This window comes from Myripristis murdjan, chromosome 19 (assembly GCF_902150065.1).
Source record: "Myripristis murdjan chromosome 19, fMyrMur1.1, whole genome shotgun sequence".
NCBI lineage: Eukaryota > Metazoa > Chordata > Actinopteri > Holocentriformes > Holocentridae > Myripristis > Myripristis murdjan.
The window spans coordinates 6,757,739-6,779,746 of NC_043998.1; the positions used below are offsets into that span (position 1 = coordinate 6,757,739).

At 40.2% G+C, this 22,008-nt stretch overlaps 1 protein-coding gene across 1 annotated transcript in view; it reads right to left on the reverse strand.

Moving 5' to 3' along the window:
* Nucleotides 1-881: 881 nt before the first annotated feature.
* Nucleotides 882-22,008, reverse strand: part of LOC115377794 (corticotropin-releasing factor receptor 1-like) — a 34,552-nt gene continuing 13,425 nt past the window's right edge. The window contains exons 5-14 of the mRNA XM_030077815.1: nucleotides 19,347-19,432; nucleotides 14,609-14,715; nucleotides 12,485-12,605; nucleotides 11,382-11,535; nucleotides 9,631-9,691; nucleotides 8,731-8,803; nucleotides 6,847-6,932; nucleotides 6,420-6,555; nucleotides 6,041-6,082; nucleotides 882-3,482 (exon numbers count right to left, since the gene is read on the reverse strand). Of these exons, the coding sequence (XP_029933675.1) occupies nucleotides 3,342-3,482; nucleotides 6,041-6,082; nucleotides 6,420-6,555; nucleotides 6,847-6,932; nucleotides 8,731-8,803; nucleotides 9,631-9,691; nucleotides 11,382-11,535; nucleotides 12,485-12,605; nucleotides 14,609-14,715; nucleotides 19,347-19,432 (1,007 nt within the window). The 3' untranslated portion in view covers nucleotides 882-3,341. The remainder of the gene's footprint in view (nucleotides 3,483-6,040; nucleotides 6,083-6,419; nucleotides 6,556-6,846; nucleotides 6,933-8,730; nucleotides 8,804-9,630; nucleotides 9,692-11,381; nucleotides 11,536-12,484; nucleotides 12,606-14,608; nucleotides 14,716-19,346; nucleotides 19,433-22,008) is intronic.

Here is a 22,008-nt window from a genome sequence, read left to right on the forward strand (position 1 = left end):
ATTTTTATCCTGCTGTGAGTTCTCTCCCACAATCTAAGCATTTGTGAATCTTAACAGTAAAATTACAGTTAGTTTTTTCTTCCTAATGGAAAAACCTGCATGAAGACAGGGTGTGGAAACACTCCAAGAGAAACAGCATTCAAATGTAGTTGCAATGAAGCAGCACTAGATGGCGCAGTGACATTACAGTCAGCAGCATCCTCAGCAGACTGCCAGGCCTGATTGAAGACTCAAAGCAGCTTCCTCTGACAGACACTATACATTTACATGCCCAGAAATACCTGGTTGTTGGCCATCTTCTGGTTCAGGTCTTACTTTGGTTAAGCTGTTAACATGCACCAGTGGTACCTTGTGACTGAGTATACCTGCTTCCACTTATAAATCAATTAGCAGAACATTACTGTTCACTAATGGTTTCTTGACCACATAGAACAAATTACCAGCAAAAAAAAAAAAAAAGCAACAACAGTGATTTAGCAGAGGCCAAAAACTAAAAGTGAAAGCAGTAAGCTGTTTATATACAGCAGTTTAACACATCTCTGTGCTTCTCATACTTGTAATATGAGCTTAACAGGGTTATTACAACCAAGATATGTTTACATGTGTTGACCTAAATCTGAGTTGCTTGAATAACTGGGTTAAGAAATTGATTCTTTGTGTCTAGAAACATAGCTGAGACCTGTAATCTTGACCGGTAGGCATGATAGTTTCCTTTCTATGTAGGGCATTGTGTAGCCTAGATCTAATAGTTCAGGTTCACGTTCAAGTTCAAGTTGACACACATGCACTTCTCAAATAGGCTTTGTACGCACACACAGATCATTCAAACCTACTGGTAGTGTTTATTAGTGCAATTCAGACACAAGTAGAGTGCAACTTCATTTTAAGAATAGAGATATGTTTTTATTATGACTTGGTACAATCTTACCAGCAACTGTGAACATGAGCAACTATCTTCCAAACCTAGCAACCCCAGATTAAAAACAATCTCTTCTGTAAGGTTGTACTAAGATGTAATCTACAGCAGCTCCATTGGCAATCACTGATTTTTGGTATCTTAAAATGTTTGCCAGCACTTTCACATCCAAATGAGTTTTCAATTGTGCAAGTACTGAATCAGAAAGTGTGTCCAGGTTCACTGAGAATCATCCTGAATACTGTCACATTTATTTTCCACAATTGTTTCCCAGTTCATTTTCTTTATAACACTATGTTTGTGTGGCTTCCCAGATTAAGGAGCCTCACAAACTCTCCCCTCTTGCTCCTGGTTACGAGAGAAAATAGTGTTCACTTGTGCAGAAGGATCATATCTGAAAGCTGAAGTTCAGCGCTATTCTCCTTTGAGACACATACACAAAGCTTAAAAGGATCACACAATGCTCAAAATGTATTTCTTGTTGCCTTTGTCTCAAGGGAGTCTGAAGACAAATGGCAGATGGCAGTGTCATCCAGAGCACAGGCTTTAAGCAGGTACACGATAGCAGCAGCTGAATGTGGACCCATCCCAGCCATTTGCTAGATTTTCCATTCAGTCGAGAGCAACACTCTTGTTATCTTTAGTCAGCTTTTCAAGTACAAAAACAACATTAATAATGAAAATAAATAATAAACACCAATATTATAAATCATATTGTTACCGATTGCTGTTCAGCCCGTATTTGTATCACACAACCATGAAAACTGTTACATTTTCTCTATGTTTTTACATTTTCTCTATATTTCACCCAGTGCTTTTTACTCTACTGGAATGACAATGTCTGTGGTGAGAGACATTAATTCATAAACATGTTTAATCTTGCCAGTACAGATTTTAAGCTAAACAAGGGTGCAGCTTTTCAGTGACATGGCAATAACCTGTCCTGTTGGGCAACTTCTTATACAAAACAAACCTTCTTGGTTCCGAGAGTTTGCATTTATTTGAGCACTTCATTTAGTATTCTTTTACTGCAGATCTTCTGATCCCTCAGTAAGTAAAACAGAATGCTTTGTTAGGATAGCTGATTGCCATCAAGGGCAATTTATAAACCAATAAGTCTCAGGATAATACACAACGTCACAGTTCAGCTCATTACTCATAACAGTTTCATCTGAAATTCTTAAATAATTCCACATTTTTATTTCACATTTGACAACCAAACCTCACATATAACTCGAAAAGGATGATAAAAATCCATCAACAGTTGACATCATGATTTTTAAGTGTGACAGAACGATGAGGTACATATACAATGTCGGACAAAAACAGCAGTTGAGAAAGATGCATGGGTGCTAGGCATATTGGCATTGTAGGAATGTGGATTGTGAATTGGATCCATGTGAAGGGCTGATCACATGAATAACGTGCGCTTATAATTTACAGTGTGGTTTTGTTGTTGTTTGTTTTGATTTGGATTCATGACAACTCTACTGGCTTTGTAATTGCCCGTCTAATATTTATGTATTTACAACAACTCATTGACACAATTACTGCACAGCTCAAATTCTATGCTTCCAGTCCACTAAATATCACATAAAATTGCCTGTAAATGGTAGATAAAAAGATGAATGCTATACTGACTGGATGTATCCGTCTCAGCTAATTAAGATACTCCATAATTGGCTTGTTGTTAGAGAGGCAGCGAAGGCAAATCTCTCTCTTCAATCAGAATGCATGGAATGTGTTTAACCATTCTGGAAAGTTGATGAAATGCACCAAACTGACAGAGAACAGAGGAAAAATAGCACATCACTAAATTAACAAACACAATGACTGGACAATTATTTGTGACGGCGATGTAATAATAATTAAAAAAGAAAAAAAAAAAACATTCTGAGAAGTTTATCATAATAACTTAGTCACCGCCCCTGTAGCAAGATAGCGTTTGAGTCCAGTGTCCGCTGGGACGGGATTCAGCTCAGTGCAGTCCAGCAGCACAAGCTCCGAATCCCCACGCATGTAAAACTGCCGAAAACAAAACACAGTGCAAGCAGGAATACAACAGAACATTTCTATGGCAGGCAAACATTACAAGATATATCAAGAGCTGTATATTCAGACCCAAATTCAAAGTGACACCGATCCAAACTCAGCTTGGTCACTTGCGTCTTTTGATCCATTAGCTTCTTATTTCACATAGTCTACAGTGTCCTCCATCCCTGTTCCCAATCCGTCTTTCCCTGAAAGTCTACTTAATGTCCTTCCTGAGTTCCAGGAGACTGATGCAGCCTCCCTCCCACTCTCTAGCCTTGTCCCAGCTCAGAAAGTGCTTTAGTGTACTCCAGCAGTCTGGCAGAAAATGATGATGATGATAGCTGGAGGTTTCTCTCGGAGCGTCTGTCTAGGACAAGGCTGGTTTCCTTTCTCATAGCGATGTGGACTGCTTGATGCTGTGAAAACTGACCCGCGAAGGTGAGGTGGGGATGGACATGGCCTGGGTCATCCTGGCTCGGATTGAGTGCTGCTCCTGCCATCGGTGGAAACGCTTCCTCACCGCTGAACGTACCTGTCAAGAACAGCCCACAGGAATTAGGAAACTGACCTTTTAGAGGAGAATTTTATTTACAGGCACTATGGATATTAGCTCATACCAAATTTAACATGTGGCTCTGGATAAATGTTTCTCAAAGCTCATAAATGTCTCACCATGGAAATATATTTTACATAGAAGCCAAAAACAACATAAAAAAAAACAAGAACGTGCTCCAGTGTAGTGCTATACAACAGTCAGAGAGATGGAGATATATTCTACAAATATAATACATTGCATTAAGTAAACAGAACATGATGTTCACAAGCAACAGCTCAATAAATACACAATTTTGAGCTTGGAATTATAAGGGCTACCAGGAGAGAGTGCAGTTCTGTGAGGTGAACCTGCATGTGACTCACCTGATGTATAATATACATTTAATACACGTTTTATTATAGATCAGTGCTTTGGCTCTGTAAGGTTCTGTCTGCCTGTTTACAGCGAGGGTACATCTCAGATTCATTGGGAAATTCATATGCTTTTCAATGGTAAACTTTAATTTTAACTATTTAAATATTAAGTATGCTTCTTGATGAAATGTTGGTCCCCTAAATAAAATGCCATGCTGCAAGACTCGAGCGTGCAATTACACTGCACCTTTTATGGTTTCCATTTTTGCCTTAGCTTGCACCTACACTTGGGCGTGTGCTCTTCTCTGCCTTTCCAAGTAAAGTTTAATTAACCAAGAAGATGGAGGCGCACCAAGACTATATTCCATCAAATTAAATCAATAGTATTTTATATCTGAGTGAATGTAGGAAGACGCCATAAAGCAAAATTGCATTTACGGCTCCGATTCATATTTTTATGCACTTTGTAAACAGCATTGATGGTAATCGAGCAAGCTATAACATAAGTTCTGTTAATTAAACGTCTCCTCCCACCACCTCCTCCAAGTCAGTTTACACGCCCCTGTAATCACAATAACATCATTTTCCAAGGAAGAAAGACTATTTCACTCAGAGCTGATTTCAATATATGATACAATAATTTATGCACTTTATTGACCGTGTATTTGCTTCTCAAAAATATGTGATTCAGTGTATATGCCGTCTTTTTTTTTTCTTTGTAAAACAAGTGAAAGCATCTGGAATTACATAATCTCACTTGTTTCTATGCTAATAAATTCTCTTCAATTTAGTGTAATTTTCTTGATATGAGTGGGCTGCCTTGTTTCAATATATTAATTCTCTTTCCCAGAAAAATCCCTTTAACAAATGAAACTGTGTTGGAAAGAAGTGTGATTCTTTTATTTGTTTTGGGAAAAACAAGATTTTTTTTAAGACTGTTGAGGTGGAGATTTGTTTTGCAGTGAAATGTCCTCTTCTTGTGCTGGGCTGACTACTGTTCACCTCTGCCCATCTGTCTCACTTTCCCTTTCTGCTTTTCTCCTTGGTCTTCCTGCTGTTTTCATCTTGTAACGCAATACTTCTCGAGTATCCTGTGTAAACTACACATGCTGGTGAAGCCCATTTTTGGAGCCACAGCACTGTTTCTGATGAAATATTCATTCAACATCCAAATGTCTAACTCAGTGTGTCACAAGCGTTTTGGTGCACTGACAGGGATGTAAACCCGTGGACAGGAGGTAGATGATATTAAATCGGTATACTATAAATACATCCACAGGCTGAGGGAAATAACCTGTGTGGAAACGCTGATTACTCTGTGCAATCCTGTTCAGCTCTGCAGCCAGCTAGCACATCAGAAAGCTAATGATTTGGGTGAGGGTTGTGATTAGCCTTGATTAAACCTTTCGCCTTAGTGTAACCTTCATGATTTTTTATGAAAAGGTGAAGCGATAGCATGATACATTTAATTTTTTTTCTTATTTTCTGGCTCGTGTTGCCATTATCTCCATTAGTAAGCATTTGCTATTTCGCAGAATGTTGCTTTGACGGTAGCTTTTGATTAATTTTCTCTGAAATATTTAACTTTGGGACTGGATGTTAACGAGAACTCACAGGAAGGAAGCAGAAATGTAGCCTACTTTCTGAGATGTAACTTTTTTTGATCTTTTGAAATATTTAACCCCCTAAACATTATTATTTTAAAAGTCTTACCACAAAAGCACAGACATTCAAACATTAATAAAAGGTAGAAAAATGGTCACAAAGAACCTTAGAATTCCAAGCTAAGACAATGTATCCTTGTTTATACAAATTAATCCTATATGATTCTGCTAATTTAAGAGCACTTTAAGTATCTAGCAATGACATTTTTTGCATGCATCTTAATATTTCAGTATTATTTTGAGTGAGGTTCTTCCCTGATTTCTCCATGGAATCAAATTAAGGCCGACAATGTCATAGTGTAAAAACTGATGTCACTTATGTTGGCACACAACAAGTCTTAATTGTGCCCTAAATAAAAGTGCTCCAAGCTTCATCACTCAATTCTCAGCATTAACACACAGCAACAGCTACTAACAAGGGAGCTTGGAATTTGCCTTAAGTTGGGAAAATATAAATAACTGTCTAGGCCTAGGGAACATGAAATGTTAGATCAATACCAGATGTGAATCTGCTTACCTCACTATTTAGGAAGCAGTAAAATACTGACACAAAGAAACCCTGCAAGAGAGGTTAGAGGGAGATAAGGCGAGGAACAAAATATCATCAAATAGAGGGCATTCAATGCATCAACAACCCTGATCCTGTTTTAATCGCATACACTGCAGCTTATCACACACACACTCCATTTATTCAATTGTTTCCTGAGCAAGCACAGTGATTTTTTTTTTTTTTGATGTCGACTCATTACCATTACTGTGTCTGTACATTTTTAACAAAATACATGCATGCAAAGATGATATTATACCTGCGTAATGCGAGCTTGTTTGTGCATGCTTCATAATATTCCAGGTATTTACAAATGTGCTGTCTGTGCTAACTAAACGAAAAGTCATACCTGGAAAGATTCTAAGAATGAGTTGAAGTAAATGAAGACGATTTGAGAGATCTCATCCTCCCCCGGGTTGACAAAGAACAGCATATATGTGATGCCGAGGAGAGGGAGAAGTACCAATGTGGCCTTTACAGCTTTCCTGTAAAAGATGAGATCAGTAACTGGACAGCCATGAGAGACACCACAGGCATCTGAATGGGCATCAACGTCCTTTTGATGAGGACTGCTTTGTGGAGGCGATAGCTCTTTTTGAGGACACTGCTTTTTGATATTTCATTTCACCCATGCTGCATAGGTCAGAGTTGTCCTCCTGACCATACCTCATCAGTGAAGTTTAAAATAAAACATTTGAGATGGCCCTGCTTTATCAGATTAAAAGTAGTGCACTAAGTACTTTCCAAATTCTGTCTTGACGATATTGCATATTTACCTGTATTGAATAGTCTCGGATGTAGTCGAGGCTCGCAGTTTGGTCATAAGGATTCTCACTATGTTGAAGAGGAAAATGAAATTGATCTGTGGGGGAAATTAAACAGAGCAGTGTGACATTCTTTATAAAGACATTACAGTCACAGCAGGAATGAGAGATAAAGGTCATTCTCCATTCCAGGACACAGTTCCTTCCTGGGTACTCAATTCACTTTACAGACCTCAGGTAAATTAATGATAAACTGACTGTCATAAAGACACTCCAGATGCTCAACTTGTTACCAGCTGGCGCATTAGTTGTGATCAAGCTGTTTTTTTTTTTTAATTGTCTGAAGAACTGATTAAGAATATCTCTCCACAATGAGTCCTGAATGAGGAGCAGTAACAAAATTTTAAGCGTCAAGCAGTCCCTTTGACAGAGCAGTATAGCAGTGAATGATGAAACATGGGGGAGAAAATAGCTGTGGGAATACTTTCCAGGCCCACTTGACCTGACCTTGGCCTGAACAGATGCTTGACAGTCTTTCATGGACTATTCACCATACTATTCTTTACTCATCCCCATGCATTAGTGCTTATATTAATGTATAAATAATTAATGCCTTCACTTATCTGTAATTAAATAATAATAGTAGTAAAATACTTTGTTGCCAGCATAAAAAGCTACCGATGGTATGCCATGCAAGGTTCAAAACACAGCATCCTGACAACAAATATTTTCATGACCCTGAAGTGATCCTGCAGGATCAAGTGCAAGGCAAAGAAATAAGAGCCAAAGGGAAGGTATTATTGTAAACAAGAGAATTTTGAGTGCAAGCGGGATAAAGATATGGGAGGTGGTGGGGGGCATTTACGGGAAAGAGTAAGGTAGGGCAGAGCAAAACATGAGGTGCCTCTTGAACAGATGACTTTTGTAGTTTCCAACAGAAGGCAGGGTATCTGTTGTTCTGACTGGGAGGGGAAGGTCATTTCACCATTGGAGACCCAACGGGGAAGAGTGTGGAAACTGAGTGGAGAAATGGCCAGGGGAGGGAGCACTAGCACGAGTTGGCATGTGAGTCCATGTTCTGGGGGAGTTGTAGGGGCTGGAGGCAGCATTTTGGGAGCCCAGCCAGGAGGGTTTATTGTAGTCAAGGCATAAGCTGACTAAAGCTTGAACAAGGAGTTGAACTCAATCCCAGGTCAGGAAGGGCCTGGTTCGATGGATTTTGTGAGCCTTGCTGAAGCCTTGGATGACTAGGATCACATAGAGATCCTTAGCGGTTACACGGTGGCGTTGTCACTGCTGATGGACAGATCTTGCAGATGGAGGGATTTGACAGGGAAGAACAGTGGCTCAGTCTGGTTGTGTTTGAGCTTGTGGCGGTGGGTAGAAATCCAGCTTAAGATCTTATGTGATCACCCCGCGCAGCTGTGGTTAAAAGCTTAGCTGCTGCTTCGGAACTAGCTGCAGATGAGAGGCGGCTTTGTGGTTAAACCAAGAACACAGAAATTCGCAATAGTCAATACCAGATGAGATAAAAGCGCAAGTCTCGTTCCACAAGTATGTAAAGAATCAAAATGACCTCATTTCAGAGATATTTCTTCACAGGTAGAAACAAGACAGAATATCCCGTTGGACTTAATTCTCATAAATCAGGACAGAATCAAAAATGACTCCCATATTTTTGGCAGCCACTCTCACATATGCTGCCAACTTGCTAAGATTTAAAAGTTGCACTCGGTAGGCAAAATATTAGAACCTCAGATTTAGAGTTTCAGGACATCCAACATTTCATGTCTACTACACATTCTTTAAGAGTGTCGAGAGTCACTACATCATTGGGTTACTCTAGGTCAAGCAGGCTCTGTTCTTACAAAGACTATTAAGGAAAAATACTCTTACCACCAAAACAAGGATCATGGGACCTTGGTAGATGTAGTCTGTGTATACTCCCGCACGTTTCCCAAACCAGCACCTGAAATGTCAGCAACAGCAATTACTTATGCATAGTTCTCATGAGGCAGGTGTGTTTGCATTGTCATTCAGCCCACTTAATTCCCTCCAAGTCTAATATGTGCTGGCATTAATTTCGTATTTTGTGTTCTGGAGGTCTAAAATGGCTTAGCTGAGCAAACACCTCAATCACAAGTGGCTGCCAGTTGGTAATTTGCCCAAAAAAATATGAGTTATGGAAACAAAAAAGCAATTTCACATTTGGTGTGTGGTGATTGTTTTTTTTTTTTTTTTTCAGAGATGCACTTAAACTTAGAATAGTTCAAATTGAATCCCTTTTAGATATCACTCTCATTCATGTTGAACTGATTATCACCCATCTAACAGGTGTGAGAAGGAACTACCAATAACAATCAAACTAAGCAGGGCCAATTCAAGTGAAAATGGCTGCTGGGGTAATGTGTAATTAAGAAAGTGGTGTAATGTGAATGTGATTACAGCAGGTTATTAATGGACATTAATCTCTTTAATGCAATACAGTTTGACTTTGTCTTCGTCCTTCAGTGGACCTTTTCTGGGAAGCCATTTTGACATGAAATAGTAGGGTAAGCTCAGGTGTTATTGATGACATGAGCCAGCATGCACAGCACCAGGGCCCTGGCTCTGTTACACCTTAATGGAACAGAACTTTAATTAATTTAATCAGTAACACCCGTGTTTACCCTACTATTTCACGTCAAAATGGCTGCTGTGAAAAAAGGTCTTTTGGTGGCTGAGAGAGACAGAAGAAGAGGTCCAATTTATTTCAACGTCCAGAAATTACATCAAGAGGCACATCAAAGGGCATACTTCTCATTGTCGTAGTACAGCTTCCCGATAGCCCATGCCACAATTATTGGAAATGGTATACCTGTAAGGCAAAAAAACAAAAGTGACAGTTTTTTTTTTTTTTTATCTTTCTTAGCTATGCAAATCACATAATGCTACTCCAGGGATTTCATGCTGTAATATCAAATCCTTGTGTTTTTTTTTTTTTTTTCTCAGAGCAGCACCAGTGCCTGCCAAGCTCTGCCTAAAGCAATTGTCAGTTGTACGCTGTGATCTCCAGATGCAAGCCAAGACCTGTCACCAGCTAAATATTTCTTTGTGAATGAATGAAAAGCTCTGGACTCGGGTTGATGATAATACAAAGTGATCTTGTGCTTCGCTGATTTATAGGGGTATAATAAGGCAGACAAACTGCCATTTCTCACTGCCAGACAATACTGACAAGGAGCAGGAAGACCTTGCCATCCTCCCTGTCATATGTGTATGACTCATCTCTGACCAGTGGCAACAATGCATTTAATTGGCCATATTGTACGGTCTACACTGTCATGTTAAACCTAAGGGAAATGTATTCTTATAGCCCCACGTGGCTTGAACAAAGTGGGATTTATTCTTTAATCTCCTGCCCATATCTCTGGCATATTAATTTTTCTGCTCTTAAGGCCTGAAAGTTTACGCTAATTAAAGCAAATACAAAGGGATCCTCTTTATTTTGTTCACAGTTGTGCTGAAATATTCTTCCATTTCCTGTTCACACTGTCACTTCCAAAGAGAATTTACTCTGTCTTGGGGAAAAATGTTAATCCATCTGGCACAATACACCTTATCTCTGTGCTACATAGTCTGGTTTGCCAGTGTGAAAAGGGCTGTTTGTGAACTCCACACTCATACATTTCAAAGGTGCCAGAGGAAATATCTTCAACAAGTCAACTTTTCAGCCGTAGCAGTTTCAGTAGTGTTCGGGACCTTTAGTCATACGACCCATCAGAACTGTAGTTCAGCCTTTCATAAAGTGGATTTTTTGTGTAAGTTGAGTTTAAAGCAAGTTCAGTTTAAAGTCAGTTGATGTGAACCTAGTTAGAAAAAAGAACAAAACATGAAATACACCAAAGCTGGAGTTTTCACACAACTGTATAAATATATATATCCCCTCTTAGCCCTAGTGCATTCTATCCATCCAGACAGCTTGTGTATGATTTGGTGAGGTTTCCAGTCTGCTGCAATCCAGCCTGTCTCCTGGCCCAGCACAATGGGGCTGGATGGGTATTGTTTTCTGGAGCTCAAACAGTCATAATTTTACAAGCCAAAGGCTGAACAGCAACAGCTATTATCAAAAACAATGTCACTGATACCTGGCATAATCCCCGGCCCTCAGGGCTGAAGAGTTTCACTGGGAACTGTTCCCTTCTGAAGAACACAGACACACCGTATCTGTCTGCCCCAAACAAGTACCAACTCTTTGCCCCTGAGGGCTGAGGATTATGTTGGGTATCCATGTCATTATTTTTGGAAAGAGCTGATGCTGTTAAATTTTCAGATGTAAATTTTTTACAGTCTGAGCTTCACAAACACATACCTACCCAGCCGCATTGTACTGGAGTGCTGGGGGACAGAGAGGATCACATCAAACTGGAAACCTCACCAAATCACACAAAAATCAAAACAGATGGATTGCCCTAGGGATAAGGGGAAAAAATGCTATTTTTGGGTAATCTGTTCCTTTAAAGTAATGACAGTCTGGTTATTAAGCTAGATAAGGTAGGTGTACATACACCAGCCGATACAGATGAACATCCACTTGCGCAGCTTGTCGGTAGAGTAGGTTAGGACAATAGCAGTGTGGAGGTAGCAGCCTTCGCCAAACATCCAGAAGAAATTGGTGGAGTGGAAATAATTGAAGGAGGCAGTGACCAGGCGGCACCAAACCTACAGAGTAAGTCATTTGTTAAATGCCTTAAACTAATAATAAAAATAATTATCCAATAGTACAAGAGCCTGTTTATTGTGTTAAAAATGTGTCTGTGAAAAGCTGTAAAAATATGATTCCTATGCTGCTTATTAACTCTGCCAAGGACTTTATGTTGCCTCTGTTAGTTTATTTGTCTGCAAAAAGATTCCCTTGAAATTTGGTTTTAGGCAAAGACACAGTTCATTCGATTTTGGTGGTGATGAAGATCAGGGATTTAAGGCTAATGATTGTAGGTAACTTTTTGCCTTCACAGTTTTGACAAATCATCATCATACACAGAGGATATGATCCAGCTCAATGCACTGAGATAAAATCCTGTATTCCAGGCCAGCTCCTGGGCTGTAATCTAATTTGTTAAAATCTGGAAGCATCGCTACCTCAGTCCAGTCACGTCTTGTGTACACGCACCGTGCACTGCTGTTGTGTATGCTCGCTTCCCCTCCCCAAACTTAGCTTAGCATACTGTAGCCACAGAATGACAGAGAGGGAAGCCAGGCCACCAATTCCTCATCATCTCAGCCATAAGCACCAGTGAACATGTGGGTGGGAGGGGCTAAATCTCAGGTGGGCAAAGCTGTTTGAGTTCAAAATTTTAAATCTCTGATCTTGATCACCAACAATAGGCAATTATTGTTTTCTGTTTGTTTTTTTTGGCATACTAAAACATATAGAAACTTGATTCCAAATTGTACAGGTATGTTTGCAGGATCAAGAAATCAATTTAGATTAATGTTTATATGATGGGAGTGGTGTCTTTGGTAACAGTGTAAAAGCCAGTTGGAGAATTTTTCAGCGTTAGCGCATCACTACTGTATGTACCATAACTATACACCTATAATGAACAGGACAATGTGATTGTCATGTTTCCCTCTATTTTGTAGACCAAGGCCATAGACTAGCACTCACCACATTACTTTCATGCACTTCAGGGCTCATGGTCATTTGAACAACAAACCATGTGGCGTTCCTCAGGATGAAGGCAGTAATAAGATTCCAGTGGATGATGTTTCTCAGGCAGCGGATGCTCCTGTGAGACGGGGAGGAACAGAGGAGGATAACCTCAGGCACTGCGCACATTTTTTACCCCTCTTAAACATTTCTCCTATTATGCTGAGGGAAAAGCCAATGATTTTACACTGAGAGGAAAGACGCAAACCTTTTGGGACAGTGGTAACCTAAAAACGAGCTTGTGACCAGACTGACTGGAAATATCTGGATGGGTTAGAAGGAACATGAAGTGCTTTCTCCTGCTAGAACAACAACTTTTGAGTGTGAGTGAGTCCCAGTGTCTTAAATTCAGAAATTAAACTCAAAATAATTAGCTATTACTGAATTACAAGAACCATCTGAAAACAGCACAGCAATGCAGATGAAGATAATGAATAATGAAATGATATATCTTCTTTAACGCATTTTGTGTCGCTCCTAAGCGTTCCTCACTCCTAATCTAATATGAAGTAACATTTTCTTCCCACTATTTGTACTCTTGTTTGTGTCGCGTCCTGGGAGTCTGATGTTTATTAATGCTGTATAGAAATTGACCTCAGGGTACAATTAAAATCTACCCCATCTGCCTCAAAGCGTGCAGCTGAAAATAGAAACACACAACTGAATGGACAGAACAAACCAACCTCAGTCACCGTAGTGACAGTCTCCTTTATTGTCACCAGCTGATGGCATTATCAGTGAGCAAAGGCTGTTTCTTCCTCTGCCAAGCATGAATGACATGATTTATTTTTTAGCATGCATCAATTCTTAATTGGTATCACTTGCACTGACTGTGTCCCGGCTGAGCAGGCACACATGAGCAAGAATTTTCCAGTGGCATTGTGCTTTTGTCCCTTATCACATGTCAAAAAATGTATCAATTAAAGAGTTCTCAGAGGGGAAAACACCCTTATTAACAGAAAAACAACCACAGATGCCGCACAAAAAAAGACTAATTATGATGAATTATAATTATACAAGTTTAAAAAGCAGCCCGTGGGCCTACAACAAACAAACATGCACACACAGTGGACCATAAACCACTGATGTCCCATAAACTAGCAGCTAAATTGTCCCAGTGTTACTGGAGCAAGCAATAGTTAACAGCTACTGCCGTGCCGGAAGCTCAGTGTGGGACATTTTTAACAGTCGTATTCATTACGCTGTGTGACCTCACTTCCCTGCCAGTGGGGCCAGCATGGACGGACGCGTATTAATTAAGAGGTAATCTGAACGCTGCTCCAGATGGGCCTTTGTTCAAATGAACTGGGTTCAACACCGTCTAAAATCCCATTTCGTACCCTTCTCTCAACCCTTTCTCTCCCTTCCAATCCCCCGCCTCCATCCACAACCAACAACAAGCAGGCCTTTCTCTGGTTCATATTATACCACTGGTCTCAGTACCCTTTTTTCAGTCATTACAGAGTTAAGAAGGTGAGTAATAAATGCCAAACTCCTAGTCTACCAAAATGCCTTTTATAGCCGGCCGACACTTATCTCTCATTTACCTCCCTCCCTCCCCGTCCAAACCACTGCAGCCCACAAACACAAGTAGTGCATAAACGCTGTCCTGTAGAGCCTCTATTTGTGAAGTCTCTCTGTGCCCTTTCACGCTTTTAGCACTCCCTGGGGGTGTCACGGAGATCGATAACAGCTACGGTTGTTGTTGAGGGTGCTAAGACCTTTCGCTCCATAATGCATGGTTTAGTCCTGTTTGTCAGGGAAACCCATCCCTACTCCACTGTCCCACCAGGCGGCCACAAGATTGTTTTTTATGTGTGTGTGTGTGTTTTTTTTTGCTGCTTTCTGAGATGGGGCTATTATTCCCATTTGTGGGGAAATGTGCCCTAGTTTTGCAGGCCTCTAAACCCCTTTACATCTGTGGGATTGAGATAGGGAAGGTTTCATCCCATGACCAAATGGTTTTTGAATAAGAACGGAAAGCGCTTTGAACGAGGGATCTTGAGAATACTGACGTCTCTGTCACATCAAGCATCTCTTTAGGATTATCAGTGGACTGGCGACAGTGGAACTGACACTTACCTCAAACACAGGAAGAGGAAGAAGGCTATGAGCAGAGCCACTAGTGAAATACAGTGGCCCAGGAAGTTAATGATCACAGCTATTTGGTAGTGCATCTTGCCTTTTTTCTGTGGGAAAAAAAGGAAGAAAATACAGAACTGTGTAAGTCTTCAGGCCATGTCCCTGAGTGTTGCTTCTCTGTGTCACATTTGATTTACAGAAACAATATATTCAAGACAACAAAAGGCTTAAAAGACTCAAAATCCTCTTTATTCTATTTTGGGCATAATGCAATTTGTTAGAACTGACTGATACAATTTGAAAATGAAAACACACACATGCACACATGTACAGTATATATCTGTTTAGCCATATCCATATCCATATCTCTCTTACTCTCTCTTTCCATATCTGATATATATCTATATCAATATCAATATCTATATATACATATATATGCTTATATATACGTCTCTCTCTCTCTCTCTCTCTCTCTCTCTCTCTCTCTCTCTCTCTCTCTCTCTCTCTCTGTGTATATGTGTGTGTGTGTGTGTGTGTGTGTGTGTGAGTGAGAGAAAGAAGGATACAGAGAGAGAGAGAGAGAGAGAGAGAGAGAGAGAGAGAGTTGGGGCCCTCAGTGGCAGTGGTGTTGCTAAAGGTATTACCAGTGGAACATAGACATATTTTTGACTAAATCAGTGCCTATACTGTCAGTGACTCAGATATCCATTGTGATTGGATTTCCCCCACACTACCACTAGTAATCTTCGCTGTAAGTGGATTTATGTAACCCACTGGTGTCTACGCTCAGATTAAATGCAGGCTTCGTTAATCCCTGCCCCGCCCTCCCCGAAATTCGTCATCTGTCCCATTCACATTCTGGTGAACCAGCTCATATCAAAGATTATCTTCCTCGAACGGAAGACCCACCGCTCTCAGAATGGCCAGCGAGAGCGGTGCAGTAAGCTGAAACTGATTTTCAGTGCGTGTTGGTTTCGCTTTATGAAAGATCCAAGTTTTGCTTGCAGCTAATTAGCCGTCACATGTGTGTCTGCGGTCAGATACACATGAGATTACTTAAAGGTGCACTGGGCAAAACTGAGGTTTGATTGCGGTAAGTCTCAACTACCAAAAAAGTTGAAATTTATCAGCGAGTCCGGCTTATGATAGAGAGAGAGAGCCATGTAGACTTTCAAATTCTGTGCCTATTTCATGTGTATGCCAGTTGAGTCTAGGGGGTCCTCACTTTATTACAGCTGTACATACTCCAAGTTACTCTTGTAAACTGAGATTTAGTGCTATGTAGTTATGAAACACAACACTGAGCATACAGTCAGCATTTAAGTACTAATTTTCTTTAGTGCACATTCACTAAATCTGACTCAGTTCATCTTCCAGTGGTTGAAATAAGACGCCTCTGTTCAGATTGAGATTGCAGATACTTAAATGGTTGGCTAATGAGGAAGCCAATTATTAGACTGGGTTATTGATATTTTTTTGTTGTTGTGCCACTGACATTGAGATAACATGCTACAGGTTTTTCATCTTTTGCTTGTGACAAAAGATGCCAAAGGTGCTTCGTCTCACCAGTTTCATAAAGGCTGTGGTCTTAAATATGCCATATTAAAGTTTAATCATTATCTTAAATACGTTATCACATAGAGAAACGGTAAAGTAGACCAAGGCTGTTGATCCATGTTCAACACCAGCACAAGGGCAGAAACAGACCAGAAAGATATTTTACATTTGTCTCTGTTCTTAATTTAAGAAGAAACTGATGAAGGGGTTATTATTAAAATGCTCTCTTAAGTGAAAGCATTTCAACCCAGCCAAACCACAAACACCCCTCCACTCCACTATTCACACACACTATTTTGCATTTTTTTTTTTTTTTTTTAAAATGGCACACTCAGCAGAGACACACTACAACTGGTGCAGCATTACTCACTTAACATACTGTATGCTCATGCATTGGCATGTGCACATTACCGGGCTATCTACCAGAGACACTGAGATGATTTTAGTGTCAGATCCCTATGCTCACTTGCTGTATTCAGTACGGGAACACAGCCAAACTCCTAAAAAGGTCCAGTGTGGGCATTTTTAGTTCCGATTCCCTGACATGTGTCTTTTCACATTCACAATAAACTTTAGATGAAAAATTAAAAAGGCAGCTTAATTTGACTTAAATGTCAGCCATGAATCAAGCTCGCAGTATCATCTGGTTTTATGGCTGAAGTAGGGCACTTTCAAATGGGAAATGTAAATTTACACGGTGAATGACTCCCTCTCTCAATTTCAGTTTTCTTTTTCAGTTTCTGGGGTTCTGTACCATACTTTGCCAAAGTGCAGGAAAGTGATACCATTTAAGCACTAGGGGCACAAAAAGAAAAAAAAAAAAAAAAACATAACAAAGTAAAACAATCAGGTAAACGTCTCTCTCTCTCTCTCTCTCTCTCTCTCTCCCACTCACTCACTTTCTCTGCTATAAATGACATAAACTCTTATATGTGTGAGAAAAAAAAAAACTCAAAGCAATTCTCAAAAGAAAAGAAGGTTTTTCTCTGAAGCAAACTTTCCAATAAGTGTTTGATCTACTCAGCTGCCCTTTCCAAGTGGGACTGTGAAGAATCCACTTCAATAAAGGCCGAACTTGAAAGAGAAGCGCATTGGTATCAACCCCGCCCCCCGTCCCCCCCGAGCCCCAGTTGTCAATCACTGCCCACCCAGTGATTTATTTCAGAGCTGGAAAAGGAAAAATCAAACACTCATTTTAAAAGGTCAGACACTCTATATCTATCATCTGTAGGGATCGATTGGACATCTGAGACTTTCTGAAGATTAAATGAAGGGTTTCACGCCAAAACACTGTTCCCCCGTGTTCATAGATCAATATCTACTAAGACCAGGTGATTGCACCTTAGAAGGCTGCGTAACAGACGCAATTAGCCTCAGTGATTTTTCAAAATGTGAATTTTGGGTCAGCCATCACTTTGACAAAGGGGATTTCTCAACAACAAAATATGGGAGAAAATGTAACAAGAAGATGACAGTATCTTCAACAATGAAAAAAAAAAACAAACAAAAAAAAAAACATATTGACAGACTGAATCCGAGCCTGAGTAAACCAAGGCTGGAATGTTTTTATTACCCAGTTACGTAATTTGTATTATACGGTATATCAGCAGATGGCCAAGCCAATCAAAACAAGCCATATATCTTTCAATCATAACCCTGAGTAGTTTTGTATTTTACACACAGTTGTTGGCTTCAAATTCCTACTCGCCTGTGTGGCAGCGTGATTCTGGGTCAGGCTGTTCTGTCTGAATGTTTTGCCCGCGTCCTCTGTAATTAAAATGACTGTGGAGCACAGCGAGCGAGCGCACATCATCTCTGCACATCACAATACACAGCCCAGGTGGAGGCTGAGAGCATGCAAAAAACAGCAGCACGTAAAAGGATAAAGGCCTGTTTGAGGCACCGCAGGAGCATAACAGCAGCACCTGGTTCTTAACAACCGACAACAGCTACGTCCTCCACTCCGCTGCGCTTTTCACAACTTGCTCACATGGCCGGAGGATAACGCTGCTTGTTGTGTTTTGTCACCACTCCTTTTGAGGAATTTTCCTTAAATTGAATGCTTTGTTGTTGAAAAGACAAATAGCTATAGGTTGGCCAACACTCCGACACACACACATACACACACACAATTTGACTGCTGTTTTCTTATTATGCAACTGTCAAATGAATTGGCTCAGAATCTCAGTCATCACATAACAAACAACACTCGTTGCAATTTGCATGGAAGTCCCCACCCCACTCCACCCCCCACTGTCAAAGCAGCCAAACCCACACAGCCCTGGGCGACATAACATCATTGGCATGGTGCTAGGACAATACTAACTCAAAGAATTCATTGTACTTTGGAGACAGGATCATTCAGCGAAGCTCTTGGAGATTCCATTGTACGTGCTACTGACTGTATTTTTAGCGTTTTTTTTTTTTTTTGACTGGATTGGCCTTTTAAGGCTATGAGCACTATGGGAAAGCAAGGCCTGAAAACCAATTTACTAATAATAAGCCTCAAGCACGACCTTCCACAGTTTATTGCTAACCTTGTGCTTGTTGTTTTTTGATTAACATACAGTTCTTTGCCGCTGTTCCACTATGTACAATTACCCTTTAAAAGTCCTGCGAACCTCATTAATCATGACAGAAACAAACACACACAAACAAACAGTTACACAAGGACAAACATACATGCGTACTCCCCTGAGGCCCCATCTGCATTCCCCATCACCACTCTGCACATGCACAAGCCCACACACATGCACACACATATATATATATACACACAACTGCCACTTTATTAGGTATACCTGCACAATCAAATAATGCAATCCAATCCAACTGTTCTGCCATTAAGTTTACTTTTTGGATGCCTATAATGCTCAGGTTTTCTTTTTGTCACAGTAACAGAGGTGTTCATTCACTTCTATGTTTGGCACTGAGCTCATAGTTAGTGCTGCTGTTGGACTGGACTGCATTTTATCGAGAGGTGTTTCCACTATTCTGTCCTCCTCATATATTTATCAAGAGGGAGGACACAAAATTCGAAACACTTCTCAATATAATGTAGTCCAGTACAAGACCTCTGCAAACTACAACCTCAATAATAAACATAGAGTTAAATTGACACATTCTGGCCACTGAGTGTGTATATACATGTATATATCTGTATAGAGGAGCAGTGCCTTACCTCTTCATGCAGTATGGCCTTACACATGGAGTAGTTCCCCTTCAATGCCCATGTCCCATTTGCAAGACATTTTCTGTAAACATTGTCTGAGCAAAAGAGGAAGAAGACAAACAAACAAACAAAACACACACTATTAGGGTGAGGCGATTCTATTCAAATTCTCATGTACAGTAGTTTTTCAGTCCAATTTCAAGTAGCGAGGAATCACAATCTGCTTCACTAAGAGGTTCCCTTTCCAAACGTCACCACCGACAGTCTCAGGAAATCCCGGTTGTAAAGTTAATTCCAGTCGATTCACAGCGGCACGGTGACCTTTTCTGCTTTTGAAACTAATAGGGGGAGATATCATTAGAGATAGTCGCAGAAACTGTGATTTTTCACACGTTTGCTGTCAGGATGGTCTACCACCCCTCTCCCCAAGCACTGTTACTATTTTTTCCACATTTATTTACACAGATCAAGTTTACTGAGTGGCCGTGCTATTTTGCAGTGATAATCTGCAACACACTGACATTGTTAAAGCTGCACTGAGCAAGCTTGCATGTTGGAGGGTCCAAAAACCTATCCAGCAATTATGTAACATGGTGTTAATTAACTACACACAGCACGCTCATGTTTACCAACTTGTGATTGTTTTATTAATAAGGATACCAAAGGGATGAAAGAAAAATGTAACAGCGGTACTCTCTGTGGATGGAGCGCTCTCCTGCTGCTGTTTTGGGAGACAGCTCGCATTTCGTTTTTAGGTTTTGTTCAGTAACTTTCAGTGGGCAGGGGGTTTTGTCACTAGTGGCCATACTTGAAAATAATTTGGGCAAACAGAGTGAATCCATAATGTCTCAGTTGGGCAGGGAATGGGATTCTTTTATATATACTTTTTATATATAAAAAAGCTGATAAAACAGGTGCACTTTAAATGTGCGCTATGTAAAATTGCATTGATGGTGACTCTCTGTCATTCTCATCAGCCTGACTCACTGATGAATTGTGTGTTTATCCCACGTTTTTTGTTTTGTTTTGTTTTGTTTGTTCGTTCTGTTCATTGAGTCTAAACGGTCCTTACTGACACAATCTTCAGTTTGGCATAGTGCACCTTTAAACCCACGCACACCTGGGAGCTTTCTAATACTGCCTTAGGGCTTGTGCTGTTAGCGGTTGGAAAGTGTCTTGCTCAAAAGCTCTGAAAAACATTGAGACTATCACACACACACACACACACACACACACACACTTAGAATCAAAACAGTCGAGGCACAGTTGATAAATTATGAAACAGCCCCATTTAGGATGCACGCACCAACGCCCTCATGATTAAGATTAAAGGTTAAGACCTTAATTGCTTAATGAGGCTTTTTCAGCCAGACTGAGCCAGTGTCCACTCACTGACAATATCAGTGGATCGACTGAGCGGGGCTGCTTTTTCACCTAATAAACTGACCCTCATTTCACTTCGGGAAGGCCCCTAAATGAACATTTGCTGTAACTGCACACTGTTTCTGTTGAGAAAAACTCTCAAATGCCCATTCTTAAGCAAATATGTTTATTCATGCACATGGAGCGAACCACAGAGTGGAGCATGCAGTTATGCGAGGAGGATTCTTCACACACTGTTTCAGAAGTTCAGAAGGTGGGGTGACCTTCACGCAGACATTCAGTACTTTTCCACTACATGCAAGGCTTTACGATGAGGTGGAAACACACGGCGATAAAACGGTTTTCCCTCACAGTTTCAATATACCAGATGTCATACCACTGTGAACTCACATTTGCACAAAGTAAAAAGAATTTTGGGGGGCGTAGTAGATAAAAAGGCATTTGGGCGCCTGAGGCCAGTAATGTGCAATGAGCTGGGTTTAAATAGCATGTTGACAGAGGGGGACTGTCATCCCAAAACTGTATTACCTAGTCTGTGATAATTCCCCAAACCCCAAGTGGAATATCAGAGAGACTCTGGGAAATAAATAAATACATAATAAATAAACAAAACTGACAGAGTGAAAATATCCGCTGTACTAACCATGACAATATTTTAAATATGCCCATGCTGAATTATTGGATAATGTCCTTCAAGATCCTTGTAGAGTTGTTTGTAGGGTTATTTGAATTGAAAAGGATAGTCCAATACATTTTATTTTGGGTATTTTCGATTTTAAGATTCCGAAAGCCAAATCAAGACTTCAGTTCTTTAGAAATGTACTGGACAATGAAAAAAAAACATCTTGATGGACTTGCTGAATGCGACACATTCTCCGCTTCTGAATTGAGCAAAGAAATTACTCATGCATTTCCGTGGGCTAAAACTGGCTGACTCAACCATGACGCTTGACCGAAACAGCTAACCCATTAAACAATAAGTGTGAGACATACTGTGGAGTAATTGGTTTGATTAAATCTATAAAATAAATTTGCAGCTGAGACCTGAATAAGTAAGTTGGTGCTTTACTTGTTTTCTCATTTCTTTCGAAGCACTATTAATTTGTCTTCCAAATGTCTCTAATATTTCAGGGACGAACTGGAGCATGATAACATCAAACATCATTATTCAAGCAACAGCAAAGCCTAAAATGGTACATGCAGGCTATGTATGTAAATACATAAGAAGTAATTTGTTTGCCATCGTTTCACTTGAAAATGTTAAACAGCTGCTGAAGAGCCAGAGAGA